The sequence below is a fragment of the Nuphar pumila genome, chromosome 12 (assembly GCF_984573655.1).
Source record: "Nuphar pumila chromosome 12, dmNupPumi1.hap1.1, whole genome shotgun sequence".
Taxonomy (NCBI): domain Eukaryota; kingdom Viridiplantae; phylum Streptophyta; class Magnoliopsida; order Nymphaeales; family Nymphaeaceae; genus Nuphar; species Nuphar pumila.
Window position 1 is genome coordinate 106,877,533 of NC_143260.1, and position 24,217 is coordinate 106,901,749.

Sequence of the window (24,217 nt, forward strand, 5' to 3'; positions counted from 1 at the left end):
TAAGTCGATCCACTATTACCCAAATAGCATCGTGTTGTCTTCGTGTTTTGGGCAAACCCACCACAAAATCGATAGTGATCTCTTCCCACTTCCACTGAGGAATCTCCAGTTGTTGCATCATTCCTCCAGGTTTCTGATGTTTCATCTTGACCTGCTGACAAGTCAGACACTTTGAGACATAACTTGCAACCTCACGTTTCATACCATTCCACCAATACCCTTTTTGTAAATCTTTAAACATTTTCATACTCCCTGAGTATATGGTGTACTTGGTTTTATGTGCTTCTTTTAACAGTTTTCTTTTCAACTCGGGATTGCTAGGAACCCAAAGTCGCTTTTGCATCCAAATACTTCCATCCTCTTTCAGGGTAAAATGTGAGTTTCCTTGTTGAGCCAATATTCTAAACTTCTCGTATTGTGGATCCTCCTTCTGACCATCAATAATTCTAGTAAGGATCTCAGGAAGAACCACTAGATTTGATAATCTGATGTTTCCTTTGTCATCCTCACACGGCTTCCAGTCAATAAATGCTTCCATTAAATTCCATCATTTACAGTGTACCCTCGGTTTTGCGACTTAAAGAGTCAGCTACAACATTTTCTCTTCCAAGATGATAGGAAATTGAAAAATCATAATCTTTTATAAATTTCAACCATCGTCGTTGTCGCATGTTTAACTCTTTCTGAGAAAAGAGATACTTAAGACTTTTATGATCTGTGAATACTTCAAACGTCTCCCCGTACAAGTAATGTCTCCACATCTTTAAGGCAAAAACCACGGCTGCTAACTCAAGATCATGAGTTGGATAATTACGCTCGTGGTTCTTAAGTTGGCGAGAAGCATAAGCTATTACATTCCCATTCTACATCAGAACGCATCCCAATCATGTTCCTGACGCATCAGAGTAGACTACAAAACCACCATGGCCTGTTGGTAAAACTAAAACTGGAGCAATTGTAAGTTTCTTCTTTAGTATCTGGAAACTCTCCTCACATTCATCCATCCATTCAAATTTAATTCCTTTCCTTAGTAACTTGGTCATGGGCATGGCAATCCGTGAAAAAACCTGAATGAATCTTCTATAGTAACCAGCCAGACCAAGAAAACTTTTAATGTCACTGACATTCTTTGGTTGACTCCAACTCAATACAGCCTCAACCTTCATCGAGTCCACTGATACGCCATCACGGAAGATAACATAACCTAAAAACATGACCTTCTTAAGACAAAATTCGCATTTGGAAAATTTCGCAAACAGTTGATGTTTTCTGAGAGTCTCCAATACTATTCTAAGATGATCTTTGTGTTGCTCTGCAGTCTCCGAATATATAAGAATGTCATCAATAAAGATGATCACAAAAGTATCCAGATAAGCGCAAAATAGCCTATTCATCATCTCCATAAATATCGCAGGAGCATTCGTAAGTCCAAAAGGCATTACTACAAATTCGTAGTGACCATACCTAGTTCGGAAAGTTGTCTTCGAAATATTCTCACTCCTAATCCGCAATTGATGATATCTAGATCTGAGGTCGATCTTATAAAATACCTTAGCTTTCTGCAATTGATCGAACAAATCCTTGATACGTGGTAATAGATATTTGTTCTTAATTGTAACCTGGTTCAACAAACTATAGTTTATACAAAGTCTCATGGAACCATCTTTCTTTTTCACGAAAAGGACTGGCGTCCCTCAGGGTGATACACTTGGTCTGATAAAACCCTGTTCCATTAATTCTTAGAGTTGTTTCTTCAGTTTCTCTAACTCTGCCGGAGCCATGTGATATGGTGCTTTCAAAATGGGTGTAGTCCCAGGCACCAACTCAATTTGAAAATCTACCTCACGTCGTGGAGGTAATCCTGGCAATTCATTCGGAAATACATCTGGAAATTCTCGCACCACTTCAAGTTCTTCTAAAGGAATGGATTTTGATTCACAGGAAAGTATATTCACCAAAAATGCTTTGCATCCTTGCCTTAAATACTTTTGAACCCTTAATACCGATATAGCTTTGGAGGTTGCCACCCGTCGGGAGAGTCGAAACTCAACTTTTGGATGCCCTGGTCTGTTTAAAATTACTTTCCCTTGGTGACATAAAATCTCAACATAATGCTTAAATAACCAGTCCATTCCCAGTATAACATCAAACTCCGTCATATCGAGAATGATTAAGTCAGCATTAAAGGATTGTCCTTCTAACACAATAGCTACCTCATGAATGAAATTTATACATATGGAGTTATATCCTATAGGGTTATACACATCCAAAGCATATTTTAGAGTTTCAGTATGTGCACCTAAACGTTTTGCAAACTCAATAGAGATGAATGAATGTGTGGCACTACAATCAAACAATACTAGTGCAACATGACCATCGACCATTACAGTACCTTGCACCAATTCTGTGTTATCGAGTTCTTCTGCAGTAGTACCGTAAACCCGTCCTAGCACCCGCTTTTGCACATTCGATGAAAGAGTAGGTTGTGGTGGTGGAGGTTGTTGCGGTGCACCCCAACTTGTCTCTTCTACACGTCAACAGTCTTCTTACGGCACTGCCGAATATAGTGGCCCATTTTGCCATAGTATAAACACGTGCCGGTGTCCCGAGGACAAGGTTGCCCATTATGAGGTCGGTTGCACTTGAAACATGCCTTGTTTTGTCCCTAATGTTGTGGAGGACGATCTCCACCCGAGATATGCTGCTTCTTCTGTGGTGATTGATATTTCTTGCCACCAGTTTGTTGTTGTGTGAAAGCTCCTCTTTTTTCTGGCATGCCACCCTGATCCTTTCGAGATCGCTCCCACTCTTCGTTCAAGGTCGTCGTTGCTTCGATGGCCAAGGCAAAAGTGGATGGCATGCTAGTCATTACTTTTACTCACAACCCATCTTTAAGACCACAGACGTACTTAGTTGCCCGTGCTTTGTCATTTTCGAACAGGTTTGGGTAATATCGCTCCAAACTGCAAAAACGAGTAGTATACTCTATAAGACTCATATTTTCCTGAGTCAATTCCAGGAACTCATGTTGCTTCCTATCACGAGCATGTTGTGGAAAGTAGATTTCCAAAAAGACTTTCTGAAATCCTTTCCAAAGTAAGAAGTCCATTTCTGCGAACTGAACCGTACAAGGTGTATCCCACCATTTCTGTGCATCCCCGATCAATCGGTATGTACCAAAGTCAGACTGTCTATCATCTGGAACAGGCAGAACTCTAAAGGCTCTCTCGATCTCAGCAATCCAACTGTTGGCACATTCAGGATCGGCTTCCTCAGAAAAGGATGGTGGATTTAGCTTCAAGAACTTCTCATATGTCACGACTCCTGGGTCATGACGTACGCTCTTAGTAGCGACCATCTCTGCCTGGACCCGCACTTGCGCATCCACGGTCTGCGCTAAGTTATTAAGGGTATCCATAATAAAATCCCTTTGTTCTTGCCATTTGTCAGGCGAGTTAGAACAGTTTTGCTTTTGGCGATACATCTTTCAGAAGTCTAGCAAAAGTAACAATATATGTCAATCTTTATAAGATTTATACTCACTGGGCTACACTACTTAGCATCATGCCCACAATAATAGCTCAAAATATATATATATATATATATATATATACTCACAAAACGCTTGCAAGGAGTTGCTCGACCTCGATGCTTGATGTACTGTTCTCGACTCTGATACCATAACTGTAACGCCCCAAAAACTTAACCTGAAAACACCAGGATTTTTTTTTCAAACATGGGAATCATTTTATAACTCATGGTTAAGTGAATGGAGCAATACAGGTAAAAAGATCTTCAACCAATCCACACATCCTTTATTCCACTTTAGTTCATGAAACTTTACAAAAGTACATTTACAAAGAACGAATTCATGATTGCATATCAGTTACAAGTTGACCAGGGAACCAGTAGATCAAACAGATATCGAAACCTCTCCTGTAACCGCTTGTGGTGACTACTCATGACCTGAGAAGGTTAAAAAAAAGATAGGAATTAGATTACCACGTCTAAGCAAGAATTTTGTACTGATAGTGCAAGTATATCGTGAATCGAGTGTGTGGTATGAGTGTCATGGTTGAGCTTTAGTGTACATCAAGACAAGTAAGCACTATGTAACAAAGATCTAAATTTATGTACATGAGCAGGTGAGCAGTTATATACCAATAACAATTATGTCACATCAATAAGCAAGAAAGATATGCCACAGTCAATGTAATAACATGTACACTTTCAGATAACAATTTAATTACCTCGTATCCACAAAGTAAGAATTTTACTAGTTTACAAGTTGATAATATAAAGCATCGGAAATTAAAACTTACAAATATCTCGCTAGTGTCTCCACTGGTTGTGATGCCTTCTCTTCTAAATGATGTTTAATTATCTTATCCCGTAGGTACACACGAGCACAGGTGACCATCTCAGAAGAGAACGTTCGAGGGTATATTATTCCAGGTATTTTATTAACCCGAGCATTCTAACGAAGACTGAATCCCCAAGGGAGCGACCAATAGCCGAGAGAATCTCCCAAGGGCTCAAATCAAAACAGGATACATCCCTAACTTCTGCAGAAGACGTGAGACTACCACCTAGGACACATAGGTAGTCTTGGTCCCTAACTCTGAGGACGGAGACCCACGAACCGCTTCACGCTCGACACCAAACATAAATCCTCGAAGTCTTGTACCACCCACCCTCTCCAAGGTAGCTCTCAACTCAGTAATGAGGTTTTATTAATTTAGTTATTTTCCCAAAGTTTAGAACATTTTCACAACTTCTAATCACTGTCATAGCATTAACCACATTCTTAGTAATACACACACACTCAAACATTGAGTCCCAAACTTTCCTTTGTCACATGTTATGTTCATTGTTCACAATATACTAAACATGAATACCCATCATAGGTATCTATCTGTTACGTATAACCCAGTTGCTCTGTTAATAAAAGTATCACATACTCCCACATATTGTTCTAACCAAATTATCCCAACTAGATATCTTTTCAAAAAAAAAAATCAACTATCCTGAAATTTATGTTAAACCATTTTTAGCAGACAACCGTCCAATATAGATTGTAGTTAGTCAGAAAAATGCATCGATATGGTTTAAAAGAAACATGACAATTCATGCACAGAGAGGCAGTATACCATTGACAACACTAGTTGAAATCAAACATGAACAAAAATAACTACTCCTAAATATAACCTTGCATGTAGTGTGAAATGATATACAGTTTTAACGTGTTCTTTATAACATGAGATATGTTGTATGGATCACCCATTATAATATATGTAAGACTGTTCAAGCAAGATATAGTCCCTCAATGAAAGTATGTTTACTACCCTTCCCTTTCATAATACATTTTTTTGTTTCAAAAGAAAAATCAAAATCCACAACAACCCACGAAATTCTATGCTTATAACAACAAAATGGAATCTGTTCGCATATACTGATTTTAGTTAATCTGGAATCCGATGTAGGCATCAAGAACCCAGGTTTATTCAAGAAGTTAAAGAAATTAAAGGAATCTATGTTATGTTGTCCTTATTGAATGGAAATCAGATGCTGACAGATTCAAGACACCCTGCTTCACAGATTATTTAGAAGTCAATGCAATCAGTTAAAAGGAATCAATCTAACTAAGAAGAATCAATCGGACCAACAACATATATGATCAAGAAACCAATACGCTCAAGAGAATGAATCTAATCATGAAAAAAAAACCATCTAATCAAAAGCATATACGATCAAGAAAATCAATGTGTTCCAGAGATTCAAAAGCATATAAGATCAAGAAAACCAACGTGTTCGAAAGAATGAATCAGATCAAGAAAAACCTATCTGGGTTTCATCTACTGCCCCCACACCGAATCCACCCATACCCATGCCATCAGAACGGAACCCTACCTCAATCGTGATTGATGCCTGCTGTGAGAAGAACGTCGACAATGGCGACAACAGGTGATCGGGGTATCTCTAACGATGGTGACTCCACCGGCGTGCGCAGAATCTTCAGAGAAGAAGAAAGAGATGAAAGGTGGGAGGTAAGAGACTAGAAAGTCAAAACGAGAGTTGTTTGAGACCACCCTCACCTTCCTCCTATATAGCGGCGACCCCCTTTCTCTGATGAACCGTGAGAGTCGATTACCTCCTGTAACCCCTCCCCTCCCCCCGATCTTGCCATCTGCACTCTTGGGCAAGAATCGTGCCCTAGGCACGATTCTGATGCTTGAGCTTTAAATAAAAAGAAAAACGGGTCTAGGTCCGAACCCAATAACCCACAGTACCAGATCTACTCTAAAGTGGATTCGGGTCTATAATAGGTTATGAACCCATTCAAACCTGCAGACCCTCATGACGTGGGTTCGAAATGACACCACTTGGGCAAATTCTTAAGTGGGTCCATGGTGGATTCAACCCAACCATTATAGTTTGTACCCTATTGCCTACTCCATTTGGATCCAGTGAAGGGATCCAAGACCCAAATCTCCCTATTTTTTGTAGTTATTACACTAAGTGATGCTGACACACACGAGCATACGAGCTCCACATGCTTGTATATGTGGCGCTCATTCAGACCCCCGAACACGCACCTGTGTCTTCGGGGGGAACATATAACCTCTCTCTCTCTCTCTCTCTCTCTCTCTCTCTCTCTCTCTCTCTCTCTCTCTCTCTCTCTCTCTCTCTCTCTCTCTCTCTCTCTCTTTTATTGTTCAATGCGATCGTCGAGTGTCTTATTGTGCTACTTAAGCAGGTTGTTGCCTGCAGTTTCATTGATCCCTTACCGATCCAGGACTTTCATGCTCATGCTCTTATTTATGATGATGATATGATCATTTTTTACTGTGCTAGTGTTCAGCAGATGCTTCGTTTTAAGCTTATTCTTCAAATTTTTCTCTCTCTTTTTGGCCTTTCTCTCAATGAGCAAAAGTGTTCCCTTTCTATGTTTCGCATCCAACCCTCTCTGTTAACTGCTAGGATGAAGATTTTTAACTGTGTTATAGTTGAGCTGCCTATGTTGTACTTGGGTTTGCCGTTACAAGTTAAGTGCATTTCCTCTATGGCTTGGGCTCCAATGCTTCTTAAAGTTAAGCGCAAATTACTCTCTTGGCAAGCTTTCTATCTCTCGTACGCTGACCGCCTAACTTTAGTGAAACACGTTCTCTCGACCATTTCAGAATTCTTCATGTCCATATTTCTGATGCCTATGGGTGTGGAGAAGTAGCTGACGCATCTGCTGGTAGGTTTCCTTTGGTCTGGGTGTCATTTCAAGGGTGAGTGCCACCTGGTTGGCTGGAGTTCGGTGGTTTTGCCGCATTCTATGGCCGGTTTAAGTGTTCTTGCACCCAAACTCAGGAGTATTGCCCTAGTCTCTAAGCAATGTTAGCTCGCTCATCAACCGGATAATCCTTGCGCTACTTTTCTTCTCTCTAAGTATGGGCCTCCTTCTCTCCTTTCAGTTTTCCTTTGCTCACAACGTGGAGCGTTTTTCCATCTACGCAAGTCATGGTTGTCGGCTTTAGCTTTCTTCAACGATAATTTTGATGATTTCGCTGATATTGGTAACTGGGTGCATTGTGCTATTGCTCCTACCAGGAGCTTCCTGACCAGCAAAGTCTATAGATTGTTGCTTCCCCCGGAGGTGACCTGGTTGCTTGAATCTGCGCTCTGAGTGAAGGGCCCTTCACCCCGTTCTCGGGTCCTGGCTTGGTTAATCTTGCATGATAAGTTCCAAACTCACTCTACCTTAAAGAGGTGGGGCTTCCAGCTTCCGAGCTGGTGTGTGCTTTGTCATGTTGCTGAAGAATCCTCGTTCCACCTCTTCTGGTCTTGTCTTACCTTTGTGGAGATCTTTCGTAAGACTTGGAGGCACTCGGAGGCCCTGGTTATGGAGGAGTCCTTTACGCTAGACCTCATCTTGGGTTTGGTCTACCTTCGGTGCAGTAAGCGGTGGAGGTTAATCTGGAGGTCATGGTTGTTTACCACTTGGTGGTTCATTTGGATGGCGCACAATGATGCCCTTTTTCGGGAATCTCCGGTCGACATTAATCATCTTGCGCAAAAAATCCTAGTAGACGTTTACGCGATTCTGCGTATTCATCTTCCCGATCTAACGTATCCTCCTGTTGTCGCTCCGCTCCCTTTGGACCTTATTGGTTTTGCGGCTCCTACGTGAGCTGCTTGTTTTTCATTTGTTTTGCTCCTGCTTGTTTTTATTTTATTTTTGTTTTTATGCTTTTGTTTTCTTTGGGTTCAAATCTGTTGACCCTTTCTGTGGCTATGTTGAAATCCTGTTTAGGCTCTTTTCCCTGCCGACAGAGAACTATTGATCAGAATAAAAAGCTATAAAAGAAGTGTTAAAGTTGACGGAGGATGGCTACTGATGTCCACTTAGCTTTTAATAAAGATGAGATATCTTAATTTCCAATGCATTACGGAATTATTGAGGAGAATAAAAGGCTGTGAAAGAAGTGTCGATTTTGGTGGAGGGTGGCTACTCAGGTCCACTTGGCTGTCAACACAGACATGAGATATCTTAATTTCCAAAGTATCTCTAACATAGAAAAAGTGCTTTCCGTATGAACACTACCTTATTCTGTAGCAAAACAATAAATACGGTGATGAGAAATCACACTGTCATAACAGAAAGATGACATAATATCAGCGTTCGAGACAGTTTACACTCTTGAGAATGAAGTTAATGGAGCAGGTATTCAAGTCTCATTCAGTTGAGAATAAAGTTTACTTATCGAGCTAATGACACTATGCGTGTTTAAGTTTGACTATATAGGACTTGCACACGCACACACACACACACACACAAACACACACACACACACATGTACACGCCCGTGCACGCGCGCACACACACACGTTGGCATTCCTGCAATTATTGCTTATTAACAGGTTAACAAATCTGTTTGGCACCCACAATTCTTTAACCAAAAAAGAAAAAAAAAGTGTCCTCGTGCATTGTTTGGTGAGTTGACAAAATATATTAACCAAATACTAAAAAGTGTTGCACATGAAGTCTCCTTCGCTTGCAAGCCCAAAAAATTGGACCATGAAATTTAGCCTCCGACAAAAGATTCTTTTGATTAACATAGTACAAATTACAAAAGCTGAGCTATGCCTTTCTTGTGAATTCATTGAAATCCTTTCCAAAGTGGCACCAATCGATTTTAAAGCACTAACCATGGCATTTTATGGATGTTGGGGGCATAAGAAATAGGTGAGCTTCTTGGTGTTTGGTGAAGGCATTGGACATTTAACTTGTTTTTGCCACTAATAGCAGCATACAATAAATGTACAAGATGGTAAATCTGGTTGTTTGCACAGCTAAAGGAAAAGGGTCATTATCGATGCTTCCCTGTAGCTTTTGCTGCTTTTGACGACCCATAGAAAAGTTTCACAGCATATCTGACCGACATACGGTCTCCATTTTGGAAACTGTTGGGATTTCACTTTCATGTTATGACCCAAATCCCTTCCACTCATCCCCTATGTCATCCCTATCTTCATACCCCTCCTTAAGATTTCATTGATGCAAGTGGTTTTGATAAAATCCAAACTCCACGGATATGATCTGCATCATTCATTCAATGAAGATAGACGTTTAAATCATCAAAAACAGATTTATGTGTGACATTTGCTGGCGATTCAAAAATCAACAGTTGACAAAACAGAAAATTGTGATTTAAAACACATATTTTTCATCAAAAAGGGTTTATTTTTATTCAAACGACCATCCTGAATCCATCTATAAGGTCAGATTTGATCAAAAAAACTTGCATCATAAGATTTAAGAATAAGAAAGGTATGAAGATAGGGGATGGCATAGGAGTTGAGTGGAACCGAGCTCGTTATGACCTTCTAGGAGAGAGAGATTCACAACAGAACGAAACAGATCCATTTCATTGTAATTAGTCACACATTAGTGAGCAAGAATATAGTAGGATGTAGACCCAAGGGGTTTGGCGTAGCGGGATTGGGCCTAGACTGTTAGACAGGCAGTCTACGTTGCACCGGAGGCGGTTTCTCCGAGTAAAACTCAAAAAAAAAAAAAAAATATAGTAGGATGACTATGGTGCAGAATTATACAATTGTCATTGTGATTAACAAGGAGAGAGTAGTTGGTTTTATGCTACAACTTTAGATAGTGAAAACCTAGTGGGGTCGACTACTTAGCCAACATACGACCCTGCCTAGAACTCAGTCAAGAGCAGGATTGGCACTATAAAGACTTACGCCACCAGAGTCAAGCATTTGGTTTTAGGAAAATCATCTTCAAGGCAAATCCCAATTGTCTTATTTGATCAATGCAGATAGTTCAGCTGAGTCAGGTAGACTCAACCAGGGGAGTTTGGCTAGCTGGGTACCACATAAAGTTCAGTTCCAAGTAGACTGAAAGCAAATCCCATGAGTCCAGTTCCACTCATCCCTTACGTCATCTCCTATCTTCATACCCCTCTTAAATCTTACAATGCAAGTTTTGATCAAATCTGACCTTATAGATGGATTCAACATAGTCAATTTAATAAGAATCAACCCTTGAATTGTGATTTTTTATGAAAAAATATGATTTTTTAAATCACAATATTTTGTGTTTTGTCAACATTGATTTTTGAATCACCAAAAAATCTTGCACGAGTCAGATTTCTGCAATTTAAATGTCAATCATCACTAAATGAATGTCGTAGATCACATTTATTGAGTCAATTTGATCAAAATAACTTGCATAAATGGAATCCCAAAGAGGGGTAAGAAGATAGGGATGACCGGATGGGTGGAACTCATTTGAAATCTCAGTTTAGAATCAATGGGAATGATTCAGGACTCAGCTGAGTTCGTTTGGTTCTCTTTACATCTCCATGAACATATATAAGTCCCAAGCCTAGTTGTGCAAGAAACAAGCCCGAGAGGAACTGCCCAGCAGTAGAACTGTAATATATATGATATCACACAGAAAAAATAAGCCAAAAAGAACAATCATTCAGTAGATATTTTAAGAGTGTCAACTATTGGTACTAAATATAAAAACACCATAAAGAAATAGTATTTTGGCTGGCGTGCATCAATTAATTTGTTTTGAAGAACAAAATCTTATAAAGAAAAAGAAGGAATAAAAAAAAGAAATAAATTAAGTAATCCTCGGGAGAGAGATTGGTAGCTGCTCACACGTTAGGTGGAAATGAATGTGCTAAATGGGCTTTTCAGCCTTTTTTAATTTTTTTTCAAATTCTGACCGTACAGATGTGCTCTATGTACTTGATTGTATAGGGATCAGCTCTTGAAGCGTTGGATTCCGATATATGTATGGGTTTTTATAAGGTTCAAAAAAATCAATGGTCCAAAATCTTTGTAAATTTTTTAAGCTCCAAATATCATTTTTTTCATCGAAAACACATGATCCATGCGTGTCCTCATAAATCAACCATGCCCGACACATTTATGGGGTTGGAAATGTGGAAAAAAAACACTGAAAGGGCAGAAAAACTCATTTAGACAAAATTTCTCAATCATTGCATTCAGTTTTATATATGTATATATATATAAAAGAAAATAAAAACCACCCCAATGAACATTTTATCTGGTTTTTTGTGTTTTTTTTTAATTTCGACCATACAGATGTGATTTATATGCTTGTTTTTATAGGAATCAATTCTTGATGCATTTGACTCCAATGCATAGACAGATTTTTATAAGTTTCAAATTTAACGGCATACAATTTCCATAAATTTTTGAGGCTCCAAATACCATTTTTTTTATCCAAAATTCATGATCCAGGTGTCAATTTATAATAAATCAATCATGCTGAACACATTGAGGAGGTTTGAGAGGGTTTCCACTGAGGAGGTTTATATATATATATATATATTAGAAAGTCCCAAATCACCATCGCAAGTGTCAAGCAAAAAACAATGTTAACTAGTAGGACGACCACACCACCTTAGGGTCGCCCATTTGATCAGCAGATGAAGGCCCCCAGATGAAACCCCTGCTGCCACACGGGTGTGTCCATAGCTTTCAGAGGTAAGCCACGTAAGGCGAGGTGGTCATGGGGTCCTACCCGGGGTTTTATTCGCTTAGGCAAGTGTTCCTCATCATAAAAAAAACTAGTAGAACGACCACATTGGACAAAGCCAACTAAGATATTGACACCACCAACTTGGTTTCTTCTAAACTCAAGATACCACCCTTCTATTGTTTCACATTGTTTGGCTCGATTGCTGTTATCGAACGCTGCAACCAAGCAATGACAAAAAAATGACTTGAATAGCCTTCAAAATATGCTTGCCACTGACAGAATAGCACATAATCCAAATCAGGATTGAAGATAACGGGAAATGTTCGATGGCTTTTATTACGAGTACTATTGCATAACCCACAGACAAGAGAATGGTGTCATCAAGCATACCTAAAGAAAAGTAGAAGATGAATCCTTGGGCCTTGAGGGATGTTGGGTACAGGTGCTTGGACCTTGTTCACCACTTATATATGTCTCACAAAAGGAGATGGGAAGTCTCATGAAAAGCCACTTTGATGAAGGAGCAGATCCAGTGATCAGGTCCCAGTATTTTGTAAAGAATACTCACCACACAAAACATAAAAAATCGCTGTGGGCGTAGCAAAGTTTTGTGTGTTTTACATAGAAAATCGCTGCACCTTGCAATTTTCTGTGTTTTGCGTAGCCTAAGCACTTTGTCCCATCAGACCCAAGGGATTTGCCTTAGTGGGATGGGACCTAGGCCGTTTGACAGGCAGTCTAGGTTCAAATCCCATAAGCATCACCCCTTGTGTAAGCCGAAGCTTGGCAACTCCCTGGGATCAATGGGTAAGCCCTCAGAGTTTTACACTGATATGGACAGAGACCCTGAGTAGGGCACACTGAGCCAGTGCAGCTAGATCTCAAAACCTGCAGCAGGAGTAAAAATTTTATTAAAAAAAAATACTTTGCGCCCATCACCTAACTACGCCTCCTTTTGATGAGGGCAAGTATGCGTGCTGTATTTCAACTCATGAGAGGACCCAACCCTCTTCATTCCTCTTTTGGTACACTTTGTTGAACCCTCATGGCTGGTAAAGGGCAATTACTACTATAGCTTACCCTAACCATTGGAAACACCCCAACTACTAGCACTGCTTAGAAATTCTGGAAAGGTAGTCAAATTTCTCAATTCCCTTTCCCCGTTTCCACTCCACTGCTTTAGAAAGACTCAAGGCATATCCAAAGAGGGACTCACTAATCCAAACCCAAACCTCTGCAACAAAAAAAATGTGTTGTTACACGCAGAATACAGTGCATCCACCACAATTCTCAACCGACTCAATCCATGGCCCAAATCCCAACTGTGTCACGTCTCATCTCAAATTGGATTTATCAACTTGGTTTCCCGAAGATGTTTAACACAAAAACTAAATGCCCTAAATCATTTTTACCTTCAGGGAGCATTTGATTCACTGGACAAACGCCGTCTAGACTGTGCTAACGCATTATAATTCGTTGCACTGGATGCATTATGTCCCAAGTGCCCGTGCATTTACCAATGGGGGGTCAGCTTGTCTGGCAGGAACAGTTAGTGCACGTCACCTTTGTGTTGTGACGTTACAAGTTCGAACCTCAAATGGTATGGTTGTATAACTGGTAGGGGTCTGCCTAACCCCAGCTTTCTCTGTGGAAAGAAAAAGTGCCGGTGCATTTCAAATGCATGACCACTGGAGACAAACGCCGCCCCCGGATGCTCAGTGAATCAAACGCCCCCTCAGAGTATTCCAATGCGAACATTTTGAAACACCACATGGAAAGATATGATACTGTAGAATTAATACTTTTTTCTTTTTGCAATATTTCCGGAAAAAAAAAAGAGCATGTGCAATCAAATAACCATATAAGCATTTAAAACTTTAAATATTTAAATAATTTCACAATGCAACTATAGAAAAAAAATCAAATGACTAATGCCCTCTCAACAACATACAACTGAATAATTACAGAAAGACAAAAATACTTCATGAATCAGACAATTGTAAAGCTTGAGAAATGCTACAATGCCTTTTTCCCCAAGTGTTTTTGGTAGTATGAGTGTTTCAAAGTCGACATTTCCCAAAAAGAAAAACTGAAATTTTTCATGGTTTTAGTATTTCAAATATGAATAAAGATTAACCCAAAATGTTATGCCATTTTCTATATTTGATTTTCTTCCTTCCAGCTTGTAACTAGAGGAAAAAGAAAATTGAATTTAAGACCAGAAACAACAGACAGTTATATAATGTACAGCCATTTCAATTTGTCACCATCATATGAACCCTAAGCCCGAGTCATCAGCAGCTTAAAACAAGCATGAAGATTAGCAGAAATGCGTAAGAGAAATATCTTTCAAGTACTGACAGATATAGTCAGAAAGGAGTAACGCAATGCCAAATGAGCTACAAGTCACTAAATCTAATGATTGTCAGCCACCCCCAGCATTTTCCATATCTTCGTCTTCGGGTACACCACGAATATAGAGAACATTATTGCATCTGCAATTGACAAAAAGTTCCGAACAAACTTCATGACCCTACTTCCAATACAATGAGAACAAGCAAAACAATTTATATGTATTAACATGAAGACAATTTTTTTCCAAGCAACTCCCAAGAGCTTTCTTTCAAGAACCTAATGGTTGAACATATGGTTGGCAAATGAAGGGATAAAACAATAGAGAAAAATATAAGAGAAGGCAGAAGTACGGGTGTAAAAGAGTTACCATTTCACAAGGGAAGCCTAATCAAGTGTTACCAATCCAATCTAGATTAGTGTTGGCTCTGTAGGCTAAGAAGGCATCCCTCAAGCCACAATGAGCATCAACCACTTCCACAGGTGAAGAGTGCCTTTTTTTCAAATGGAACTGGTGAAGGATGCTAATTCTGAAATGCGAGATTGCTTCTCTCAAGCCACCAACATGTTACCATTCTAATCAAATCCACCATAGACACATGGTTTTTCATTTCTTACCTTTGTTAAGAAAACATCTAGCTCAAAGAAGCGTGAGACTATCTAAACCCAACTCGAAAACATTTTCTCCAAGCCAAACAAGTTTGAAAAAGCCAGCATTTCTGACAGGTGTCTAGAAAGGTTTACTTGCTATGCTGCACATGATACATCTGCTTGCCAATGAATACCTGCAAGCTGTGGATTATCAGATGTACATGTGCTTTTCAAAGGAACCGACCAAGCAAAGATATGGGTCCTTGGAGAAGGCCCTATACTCTATGTCACAGGGATTCGGCTAGCAGGGTGCCGCACCCGCGTCGACGCGACTCAACGCGGGTGCGGGTGCGGCACCGGGTGCGGTCAACCCGACACTGGGTGTGTTGACCGCACCCAGGGTCATTTTGGTCCATTTTTTGGATTTTTTTTTAAAAAAAATTGCCGTATGAAATGGGCTGCGGAATTTTAAAAAAAAATCGTAAGAGTGAACTTCCCAAAACTAAAAGCACCGGACATCGCAAAACATAGCAATTCCGTCCATAAATTTGCAGAAAAAGCACTCAGATCTACAAAACCTCAAACCAAAACAACGAAAACAAACAAGAAGAGAGACCAATCTTATGAACTCGTGGAAGAAACCCGCAAGAATAGAAGGATAGGAACGATAAACAAATCACTGTTAGCTAACTCGTCATCTCTTCAGCCATCGATCTTGCCAGCGTTTCAGAGTGACCTACGGTCAAGATCTCTCTCTCTCAAAAGGAGGGAAGAAGTACCAAGAGAGAGAAGGAGAATCTCGTCCATCTGCAACGATCCCGAAAGGGCGGAAGGAGGAGAGGAGAAGAAGAGGAAACCCTCGCCTTCGTTCTCTCTCTCTCTCTCCTCGGAATCTTAACTCGACGGAAAGCAAGGGGTGAAGGGGGCTCCACCAGTGGTTAAGAATTAACCACGGTTAACTGATCAGGTTCCCTCCCCCCATCGAAGCCTCTAGAATCCTGTGCATCTCTTCGTCGGATCCGCCTTCCACGTCCTGCCAACCGTCCGATCGCAAGCGGGTAACCCCGATCGTACGGCCACTGGGAGCGGACAATACCTGAGGCGGTAATGTGGCGAACGTCGATTGGGAGAAGCGACATGCTGTCACCCTAGAAGGACAAGTGGGGCCCTCACGAGGAGCTCCTTGCCGGTCAAAGGTCCACAAGAGGACGGTTAAAACCCTGAGGAGAAAATGGTTTAAACTACCCCTACCCGTTGTAAACATGCAACTGGATCGGGTTTGTTTCGATCCGGGTTCGGTATCCTTCTTCTAGATCCAATTTATTTGAAAGGTGCTACCCGAATTGGATTTGCATGTATCAGGAGAAATGGGATACAATTAACAGCGTGAGACCTTTACCCATAATTGATAACCTGTAGGCAAGATGTCAATGGATCAGGTTGATTTAAATATCCAACCACGATTAACTTTTAGTTGGATTCAGTAAAGCATTCCAGATCCCAACAAAATACGGGCTAGATACCATACCGTTAATCCAAATCTGAATTCCAACTCAAAACCTGAATACATGTAAAAGTGTATGTAAAAAGGTCACGGTTTTGTATCTGGATCCAACTCTTGTGTGGAAAGAGGGCACATCCTATTAGGTGGGGATGCCAATAAATCGGATTTTATCCACATTACACCAAATTCAATTTCGTTTAGTTGCGTTTGGACATCCCATTATATTCAAATTTGACGGATATGGTTATTATTTTTTGCTACTGAATCCGATACATATTCTAATTTGATAGATATTCAAATCCATTTACATGTAAAAAAGCGGACCTGCTATGAGCTTTTCACAACCAAATCCAAATGCAAATTTGAACCCATTTAACGAACAACCGGACCCCCCCCTATATATATATATATATATATATATATATATATATATATATATATATATATATATATATATATATATATATATATATTTACATTTTTGCCCCTGCCACACCCGGGTTTTTTGGAAGTGCCGAATCCCCGCACCCGCACCCACACCCATGTGACATAGCCTATACTCCATAAAGCTTTCTATGGAAGCAGGCTAAACACACGATTCCAGTACAGAACAATGATAGGATTTCACTAAGAAAACAAAAGGTTGTCCTTTGACAAGATTCAAGTGCACTCATCCACCTTACTCAGGCATAAGGAGAAAATGATAAACTAGATTAACAGCTTACAACCAATCTCTAGAAACTTGGAGGACTCATTTTATCCTCTCCAAAATATAGAATTTTGCAAGCATTACACTTCCTCTATTTCCGTGCTACTGGATTAAGGTTTTATGTGCTGGACGCTAACTTGGCCGACCAGCTATCTCCTTGCCCACCAACTTCAACCACCACTTTGAGAAAACTACAAAATCCAAAGGATGTAGAAAGGAAAATTAATCCCCCACCCTCCTTTATCCATTTAATTGACACTAGCCTCTAGGGCTGGTAAACCAACCAAACAAGCCGAGCTTGGGCTGCTTGGGCTCGGCTCGTGAGATCGTCATGAGCGCAGCCCGAACTCGTTACCAGCCAATCATGAGCTGGCTAGTTTTCCAAAAAAATGTTTTTTAAGTGCATTTTAAAGCTTGATAATATATAAAATATACATAATACATATAATATATGTATAAATACACGTATAAGACATTAAAACATATATAATATGCATATTATATATAACATATAATATATGTATAAATTATATAATATATAAATATAATATGTAAAATGAACCTATATGAGTTGAGCTTGCCATGTTCATGCACGGATGATTTGCCTAAATGAGCTGGCTTGAAGAGCTCAATTTCTGAGCCAAGACAAGCTTCTCACGAGACATACGGCGAGCTCTCGTCTCACTTCCCAGCCCTACTAGTCTCTAGTTGATCAAATTATACATTTTATTGTTAACCACCTTCCCACAAAAAAAAAAAGAGAAACCTTTTTGGTATTCTTGAGAAGACTTTCATAGGTATGAGAAAAACATAGAAGTAATACAACTGTACAAGGGAATATTTCCTCTAAACACAGACCACCATAATAGAGTCAGTTCCATGTTTACCAAGATCATCATGGTTTACTAATCTTTTGCATCAGCTTCCAGTAGTTGATGCATTTGATTTGTTCTTTAACGATCACCAACAGTAATATGCCACCATTGTTTACCACCGTATGGCATAAGAGATAACACCAAATTGGCATTCCAAATACCAAAAACAGTTTGGATGGCCGTGTTGACATGTCCTAAATCCTAACAGACACAAAAAGCATTTAGAGATAAGCACAATAATGACAACATTTCTACTGATGGAAAGTTTAGTCTCCATTGCTTTGGAAAGAAGTTTTATGCGTGTGTGACACTCCCAACTGATGCCACAATTGTTTTCCCATCCCCAAGGACAACTGAAGGCCAAACACCTCCAAAGGGTAGTAAGCAGTAACAGCAAAGATGTATGATAAGGATGGGTATCTCTTGACAAACAGTGGTATCTTCCACATACTCTTTCAAGGTAGAGAACATGAAAGTCCAGAAACTGACAAAATGTTTGCTAATTAGCATCATGACAGGATGAATCAGCCCTTAGATCACATTAACCAGAAATTTTCAGTAATTAAATAGATGTTGGCCTATCTCCTGACATCAATTAAAATCCAAATGACAACTGTTACCAAAAAATGCAGACATGGGAGTAAAACCTGCAACACATCCCACGATGGGGGAGGAAAGAAGCTACCACCATGTGTTAATGTTTAAACAAGTCACAAGTGACCCTAATTATTTATCTTATTTTCAGGGACTGGTTTTATGACGTTTCTTAGATAGAATCTTATTTTGAAGGCATAGGTTCTTCTTTTTTCAAGTGTAAAAGAAAGCGAAAAAAAATAGGAGCATAGGAAAAATAATGAATCATAAAAATAACTGAATATAAAAAAACTTAAATAACTAAAAAATATCAGAATATTATCATGGTGATACTATGCTGATATCATGATGTTTTTAAGCAGTTCATATCTATATACCCCCCCACACACACACACACACGTGTGTGTGTGTGTGTACGCGTGTGAGAGACAGGATATCTCCAATGTTGTTATAAGATTCAGCAAGAACTATATAGCTAAAGAAGCAGTTTAACACCAGGTTTCAACTTCTCGAGAGGCTACCTCTGAACTTGACTATCAAAAAACAAAAAAGAAAACTGCACTTGGAATAGACCCACCTGATGAGAATCTCACCAAGCTGACCGGCATTCTGCCCATCAATTATCTCCTCAGCATTAGCTAGCTGCACATAGCAAGTTAACCTATGAGAACATTTCAAGTCTAAAGGTATAAACTAGCCAGCCACATAGAAGATGCAGCATGATTCTTGAGCAGGAAAAACGAAGAATGCAAATAATACCTGTAAATTCATGTAAGAGTCTACTGAAGCAAGATAGCCTGAGAAAGGGCAAAACAAAAATCAAGTTAAACAATGTAAGCTCATTCTTTTACCATAAGCATATTCATGCCAATGACTATAATAAAAACACTGAAAATCAACAGGAGTCACCTTGGTATTCCATCCCCCACTTTAGCTTCACTATGACGGGCTTCCCTGTAAGATTGTTCAAAAAGGGCTTCGGATTAACTGGCACAGCCTGCATCAACTACAGTTGTTAACTCAATGGCCAAAGATCAAATTATGGAAGCCACAAACAAATATTGAAGCAACCAACATGAACGAACAGGTGAAGTCTGTTAAAACTGTTTTATCTTAACAGGTCCGCCAAGTGACGGTGAAAGAAATAAATGAAAGATAAATATGAAGAATGGAGCAGAAAACTCATGACCGTTAATAAGTTGTAACTGATCTGAGTTTAGATTCGAGACAAAAAAGAAAGTTTCTGATCAAGGATCCTTGGAAGTCCCGAATTTCAAAAACAGAAATCGATCATAAGCAAGCACAAAAATCCCTTCCACTGCCAGAGAATCAAATAGACAGTAGTCTCAAGGAATGTTGTTTCCCCTTCGATTAACGAAAATATTCCTCCCCGGGTGTGTTTGGATGTGCCCAATTTTCCCAAAAAAAAAAGCAGGAAAAGTTGGGTAAATCGCCCGGCAAGATCGCAAGCAATTTTCTCAACTTATCCTAATTCTGTGGATAAGTGGGTTCATCGTTGAAGACCTGTAAATGGGTGCATCGAAAGTCGAAACACCCCTCCTTTTCCTTTTTCTTAAACCCCGCTTAACACCAAAATAGTGGAACCAATTTCAAGCTATGAGAGAACTCGAAACGCTCCAAACAAACAAAGAATAGCACGATCGGTGGCCCCAGAAGTTCACCCTATCATGGACAATCTACGATAAGCCCTAGAAGTTCATGCTAAAGCTAGCTAACAGAGACTAGGAAAACGACGAAGATCCCGAAAACAATCATGCAAACGAGAAGCGAAACCGAACAGGGAACAGAGAGAACAAGCACGTTGATCGAGGGAGAAGAAATTGGAGGAAAAATGAAGAGGCTAAGAATTACCATCGTTGCGCCTCCGACGATCCTCCTCTTCACACGAGCTCTGATGCGGTTCGAGGGTTTAGGGTTTCCAAAAAAATTCTTCGAACCCCGAATACAAAAAAGCCGCGGAGTCGGGGGCCGAGGGCTCCAATTTATCGGGTCTGATTCTGCTATAAACGCGATCCAATTTTCACGGTACGGTCTCAAGTGGGTTTCTCTAGGGGTGCAAACGGGTTGGATTCGGTCCGGGTCCTGATACATCTGAATCCAAATTCTAAATTAAAACAGTAGATCCGGATCTGAGTCAAATCCGAGGAGGATAGATTGAACCTGAATCTGAAATACATGTTGTAATACTAAATCAGGAAAAAAAATACACCAAAACAGGCTATTTACATGTGAAAAAAAATGTATTCGGATCAGATTTTGATTCATATTAACTTCAGATCCAACTTAAAATGTTGATTTAAATGTGACCCAAACCGAAAAGTGATCTTATTGAATAGATCTAAATCCGATCTGAATCCACATTTCAATTTTACTTAAAGGAGCCAAATCCAAATAAAAAGAAATTTCAGATTTGGATCAGATATCGGACCATGTCTGATTCGTTTGCAGACCTAGTTTTCTCCAATTAGGGGTGCAACTAGGTCCGGTATACCCAAATTGAACCATTGTTGTTGACTGATTTGATTTTGAATTTTTTATAGATTCATGGGTTTAGGTCAGGTTTAAAATCCAAAACTGTTTAAAAAACATGTGGATTTTCATTATAAAAAATATATACCTAAACTCGATTAGACCCGACCCTAAGGCCTCGTTTGGTAAGTTCTCGTGTAAAGGAAAGGCTTTACATGAGAATGAGCATGAATTTCTAAAAAATTGACTAGCTCAGCCCATTTGAAAGCGTTCGCAGGAGGGAGGTATGAATGGATTTACCCATAAAAGAGTTATTTGTTTCACCCAATTTACACATGAAAATGAGGTTTTATGTATGAAACCCTTCATTTTCATACCCAAGTGAAACAAATATGTCAACTCCATTTTCCTGTAGGGTCCACAATCATCATAAGTTTTGTTAAGTTCCTGGGCCCATGGGGTAGGTCTGGGTTTAAACCTTGGTTTAGGTAGGCTAGGTTAGAAACAGGGTTAGGTTTAGTTTAGATTCTGACAGGTTTTGAGAAAAATCTCAGTACATTCAAATTATAGCAAAAAAATGTTACAACTTTAAGAAAAGATTTAAAACACGTGGAACTAGGTCCTGTTATAAAAATCAGGTTATAAGAAATTTGGGTTCATGATGGGTCTGGACTATGTTTTAGGTTCGACAAGGTTTAATAGAAAAATTAGAACTCTCTACTGGGTTAGGTTCTAAGGCTGAATTTTTTAGGGTTTGTGAGGGACACGTGGAAGCACTTATGGTTAAAATCACAATCCTATATCAAGTCAGTTTGAGAAGATATAAATAAGGGAATTCGGATCAAGTTATGCAGTTTACAACAAGTAGCATCTAGGTTCAATATATGTTCAACATCTTGGAAGAGGTCAAGGGAAGGTCTAAGCTTAGAGGGGGTTTTGGGATGACTTATTTGGGTTGGTAGGGGTTAGACCAAGGCTTAAGCACGGGCTTGAGGTCTGCTCGACATCAATTTCTCATCTTTGGGCCACCAAACACTTGAGTTCACCCACATGTTGGAGCTTGGTCTGGACTCCCGCCTAGTCCTTTGAGTACCATGACCTAAGAAAGGTCTAGAAGAGAGTGAGAGCTTAGAGCCAATGAGAGAAGTGAGGAAGGCTTAGGGGGAAGGGATAGTTGAGAGAAAGAAAGAAAAAGAGAGAGATGTCCCTTAGAGAGAGAGATGTTTTCTGAAAGAGTGAGAGAGACAAGCATTAAGCTAGTTCATATTTCATTTCATGTATATCCCTTCTAAGACACCACAAGTTTCTTTTTATAGTCCTTAGAAAGCGCTATGAAAGCTCTTACGGAATACAAGAAAATATAAATGTCAAATGAGAAATCGTTAGAGGCACCTTAGATTCTCAACTCTAAATATAGATAAACCTTCATTGACTCAAGATAACACATAGGAACCATTTATAATCTCTCTTTCATGTCCAACTAGGCAGCCAAGAGAGGTGGTCGACCTCCCTAAGTGGGTCCCACAATATCCAACCGGTTCCCATGGTAGAGTTTGATATGGATCCAACCCGATCCATATCATCTTTTGCATCTTGGGTCTGGTTGGAGGATCTATGTCAAGATTTGTTCTTTCAAGGTTGCAGCGAGGTGGAATCCTTGAAGCGGGTTCTGCTGGTCCAACTTGGCACCTAAGATGATGTAGCTTGCATGGGTGATGTGGCAACATTTGGTTGGCTTGGGTCCCACTTAGCTATGGTGGCTTGCTTCATATGAAACTTGGATCTCAAGTTCTCCATAACTTGTGCAACACTACAATAAAATTTGCCAATTAGCGATGGATATTTGCGGCGGATTTTTTTCGTCGCAATGTTGTGGCGGATTAACAAGAGAAACTAATCTGTCGCTAAGAGTTGTAATATGTATGAAACTAGCGACGAAAAAACTTATGTCGCTAGTTAGCGACGACAAGTTTTTGTCGCAACACACACGATGGTTAGCGACGGATTTGGTGATGAAAGTTTTTTCGTCGCTACGTAGCGACGATGTTAGCGATAAAAATATTTTGTCGCTAACTGGTCATCTAAATTTACGATGACGTTGTGACGGAATTAGGCCATCGTCAAATCTGTCGCTAATTTTTTCGTAAATCCCTAATCAGAACCCTTTTTCTCTTTCTTGTTTCGTCTCTCCCGCCCGCCTAGCGCACTCCTTCGTCGCCCAACGCACTCCCCGACCCGCCGCCCATCGCTCCCCAGTCCGCCGCCCGGCACATCACCCCCCCGTCCGCCGCCCGCCGCCCAGCGTCTCCCAGGTAAATCCCTCTTTATTTTTTTCTGGCAAGGGGGGCGCCTGACCCTTTTATTTTTTCTGTCAGGGGGTCGCCCCCCTGCCTCGTTTGTTTTTTCGGCAGGAGGGGCAACCCCCTGCCGTGTTTTTTTTTTCGGCATGGGGGGCAACCCCCCTGCCTCGTTGTTTTATTCAGACAGGGGGTCGCCCCCCTGCTTTTCCGACAGAGGGACGCCCCCCCTGCCTCGTTTGTTTTCTCTAGCAGGGGGGTGACCCCCTGCCTCATTGTTTTATTCAGACAGGGGGTCGCCCCCCTGCTTTTCTGGCATGGGGTCGCCCCCCTGCCTCGTTTGTTTTTTTCGGCAGGGGGAGGCGACCCCTTCCCGTGTTTTGTTTTTTTCGGCAGGAGGGCGACCCTCTGCCTCGTTGTTTTATTCGGGCAGGGGGTCGCCCCCCTGCCACTTTTTTTCCGACAGGGAGGGGCGACCCCCTGCCTCATTTTTTTTTCCAGCAGGGGGTCGCCTCCGTGCCTCTTTTTTTTTGGGCAGGGGGGGCAACCCCTGCCTCATTTGTTTTTTCCGGCAAGGGGTCGCTCCCCTGCTTCATTTTTTTATTCGGGCAGGGGATCGCCCTCCCTGCTTTTCCGACAGGGGGTGGGGGCGACCCTGCCTCATTTTTTTTTCGGCAGAGGGTCGTCCCTCCTGCCTCATTTTTTTTCTAGCAGGAGGGCGACGGGCCGGGTGGTGCCCGGCGATCGCCGGGTTCCTGAACCACGGCATCACCT

General features: G+C 40.5%; 2 protein-coding genes across 2 annotated transcripts; both read right to left on the reverse strand.

Annotated features, from left to right (window-relative positions):
• Positions 1 to 2,878: 2,878 nt before the first annotated feature.
• LOC149821498 (uncharacterized) lies at positions 2,879 to 3,358 on the reverse strand. Its single transcript, XM_089981960.1, has one exon. The coding sequence runs from the start codon at positions 3,356 to 3,358 to the stop codon at positions 2,879 to 2,881; it is 480 nt and encodes a 159-aa protein (XP_089838086.1).
• An 11,003-nt stretch (positions 3,359 to 14,361) lies between these two features.
• Positions 14,362 to 20,657, reverse strand: LOC149821499 (small nuclear ribonucleoprotein F-like). Its single transcript, XM_089982204.1, has 5 exons — positions 20,529 to 20,657; positions 19,566 to 19,653; positions 19,416 to 19,453; positions 19,234 to 19,298; positions 14,362 to 14,564 (listed from the first exon to the last, which is right to left on the reverse strand). Exons 1-5 carry the CDS (start codon positions 20,529 to 20,531, stop codon positions 14,447 to 14,449), a joined length of 312 nt encoding a protein of 103 aa, XP_089838330.1. The 5' UTR covers positions 20,532 to 20,657; the 3' UTR covers positions 14,362 to 14,446.
• Between the last annotated feature and the right edge of the window lie 3,560 nt (positions 20,658 to 24,217).

Excerpts from the sequence above, each read along its gene's own strand:
- LOC149821498 (XM_089981960.1), bottom strand. The coding sequence starts at position 3,358 with ATGGTCGCTACTAAGAGCGTACGTCATGACCCAGGAGTCGTGACATAT.
- LOC149821499 (XM_089982204.1), bottom strand. Across the intron at positions 19,454-19,565 it reads GTGGGGGATGGAATACCAAG|GCTATCTTGCTTCAGTAGAC; the intron begins GTGACTCCTGTT and ends GCCCTTTCTCAG. Across the intron at positions 14,565-19,233 it reads CTTGGTGAGATTCTCATCAG|GGTCATGAAGTTTGTTCGGA; the intron begins GTGGGTCTATTC and ends TATTGGAAGTAG.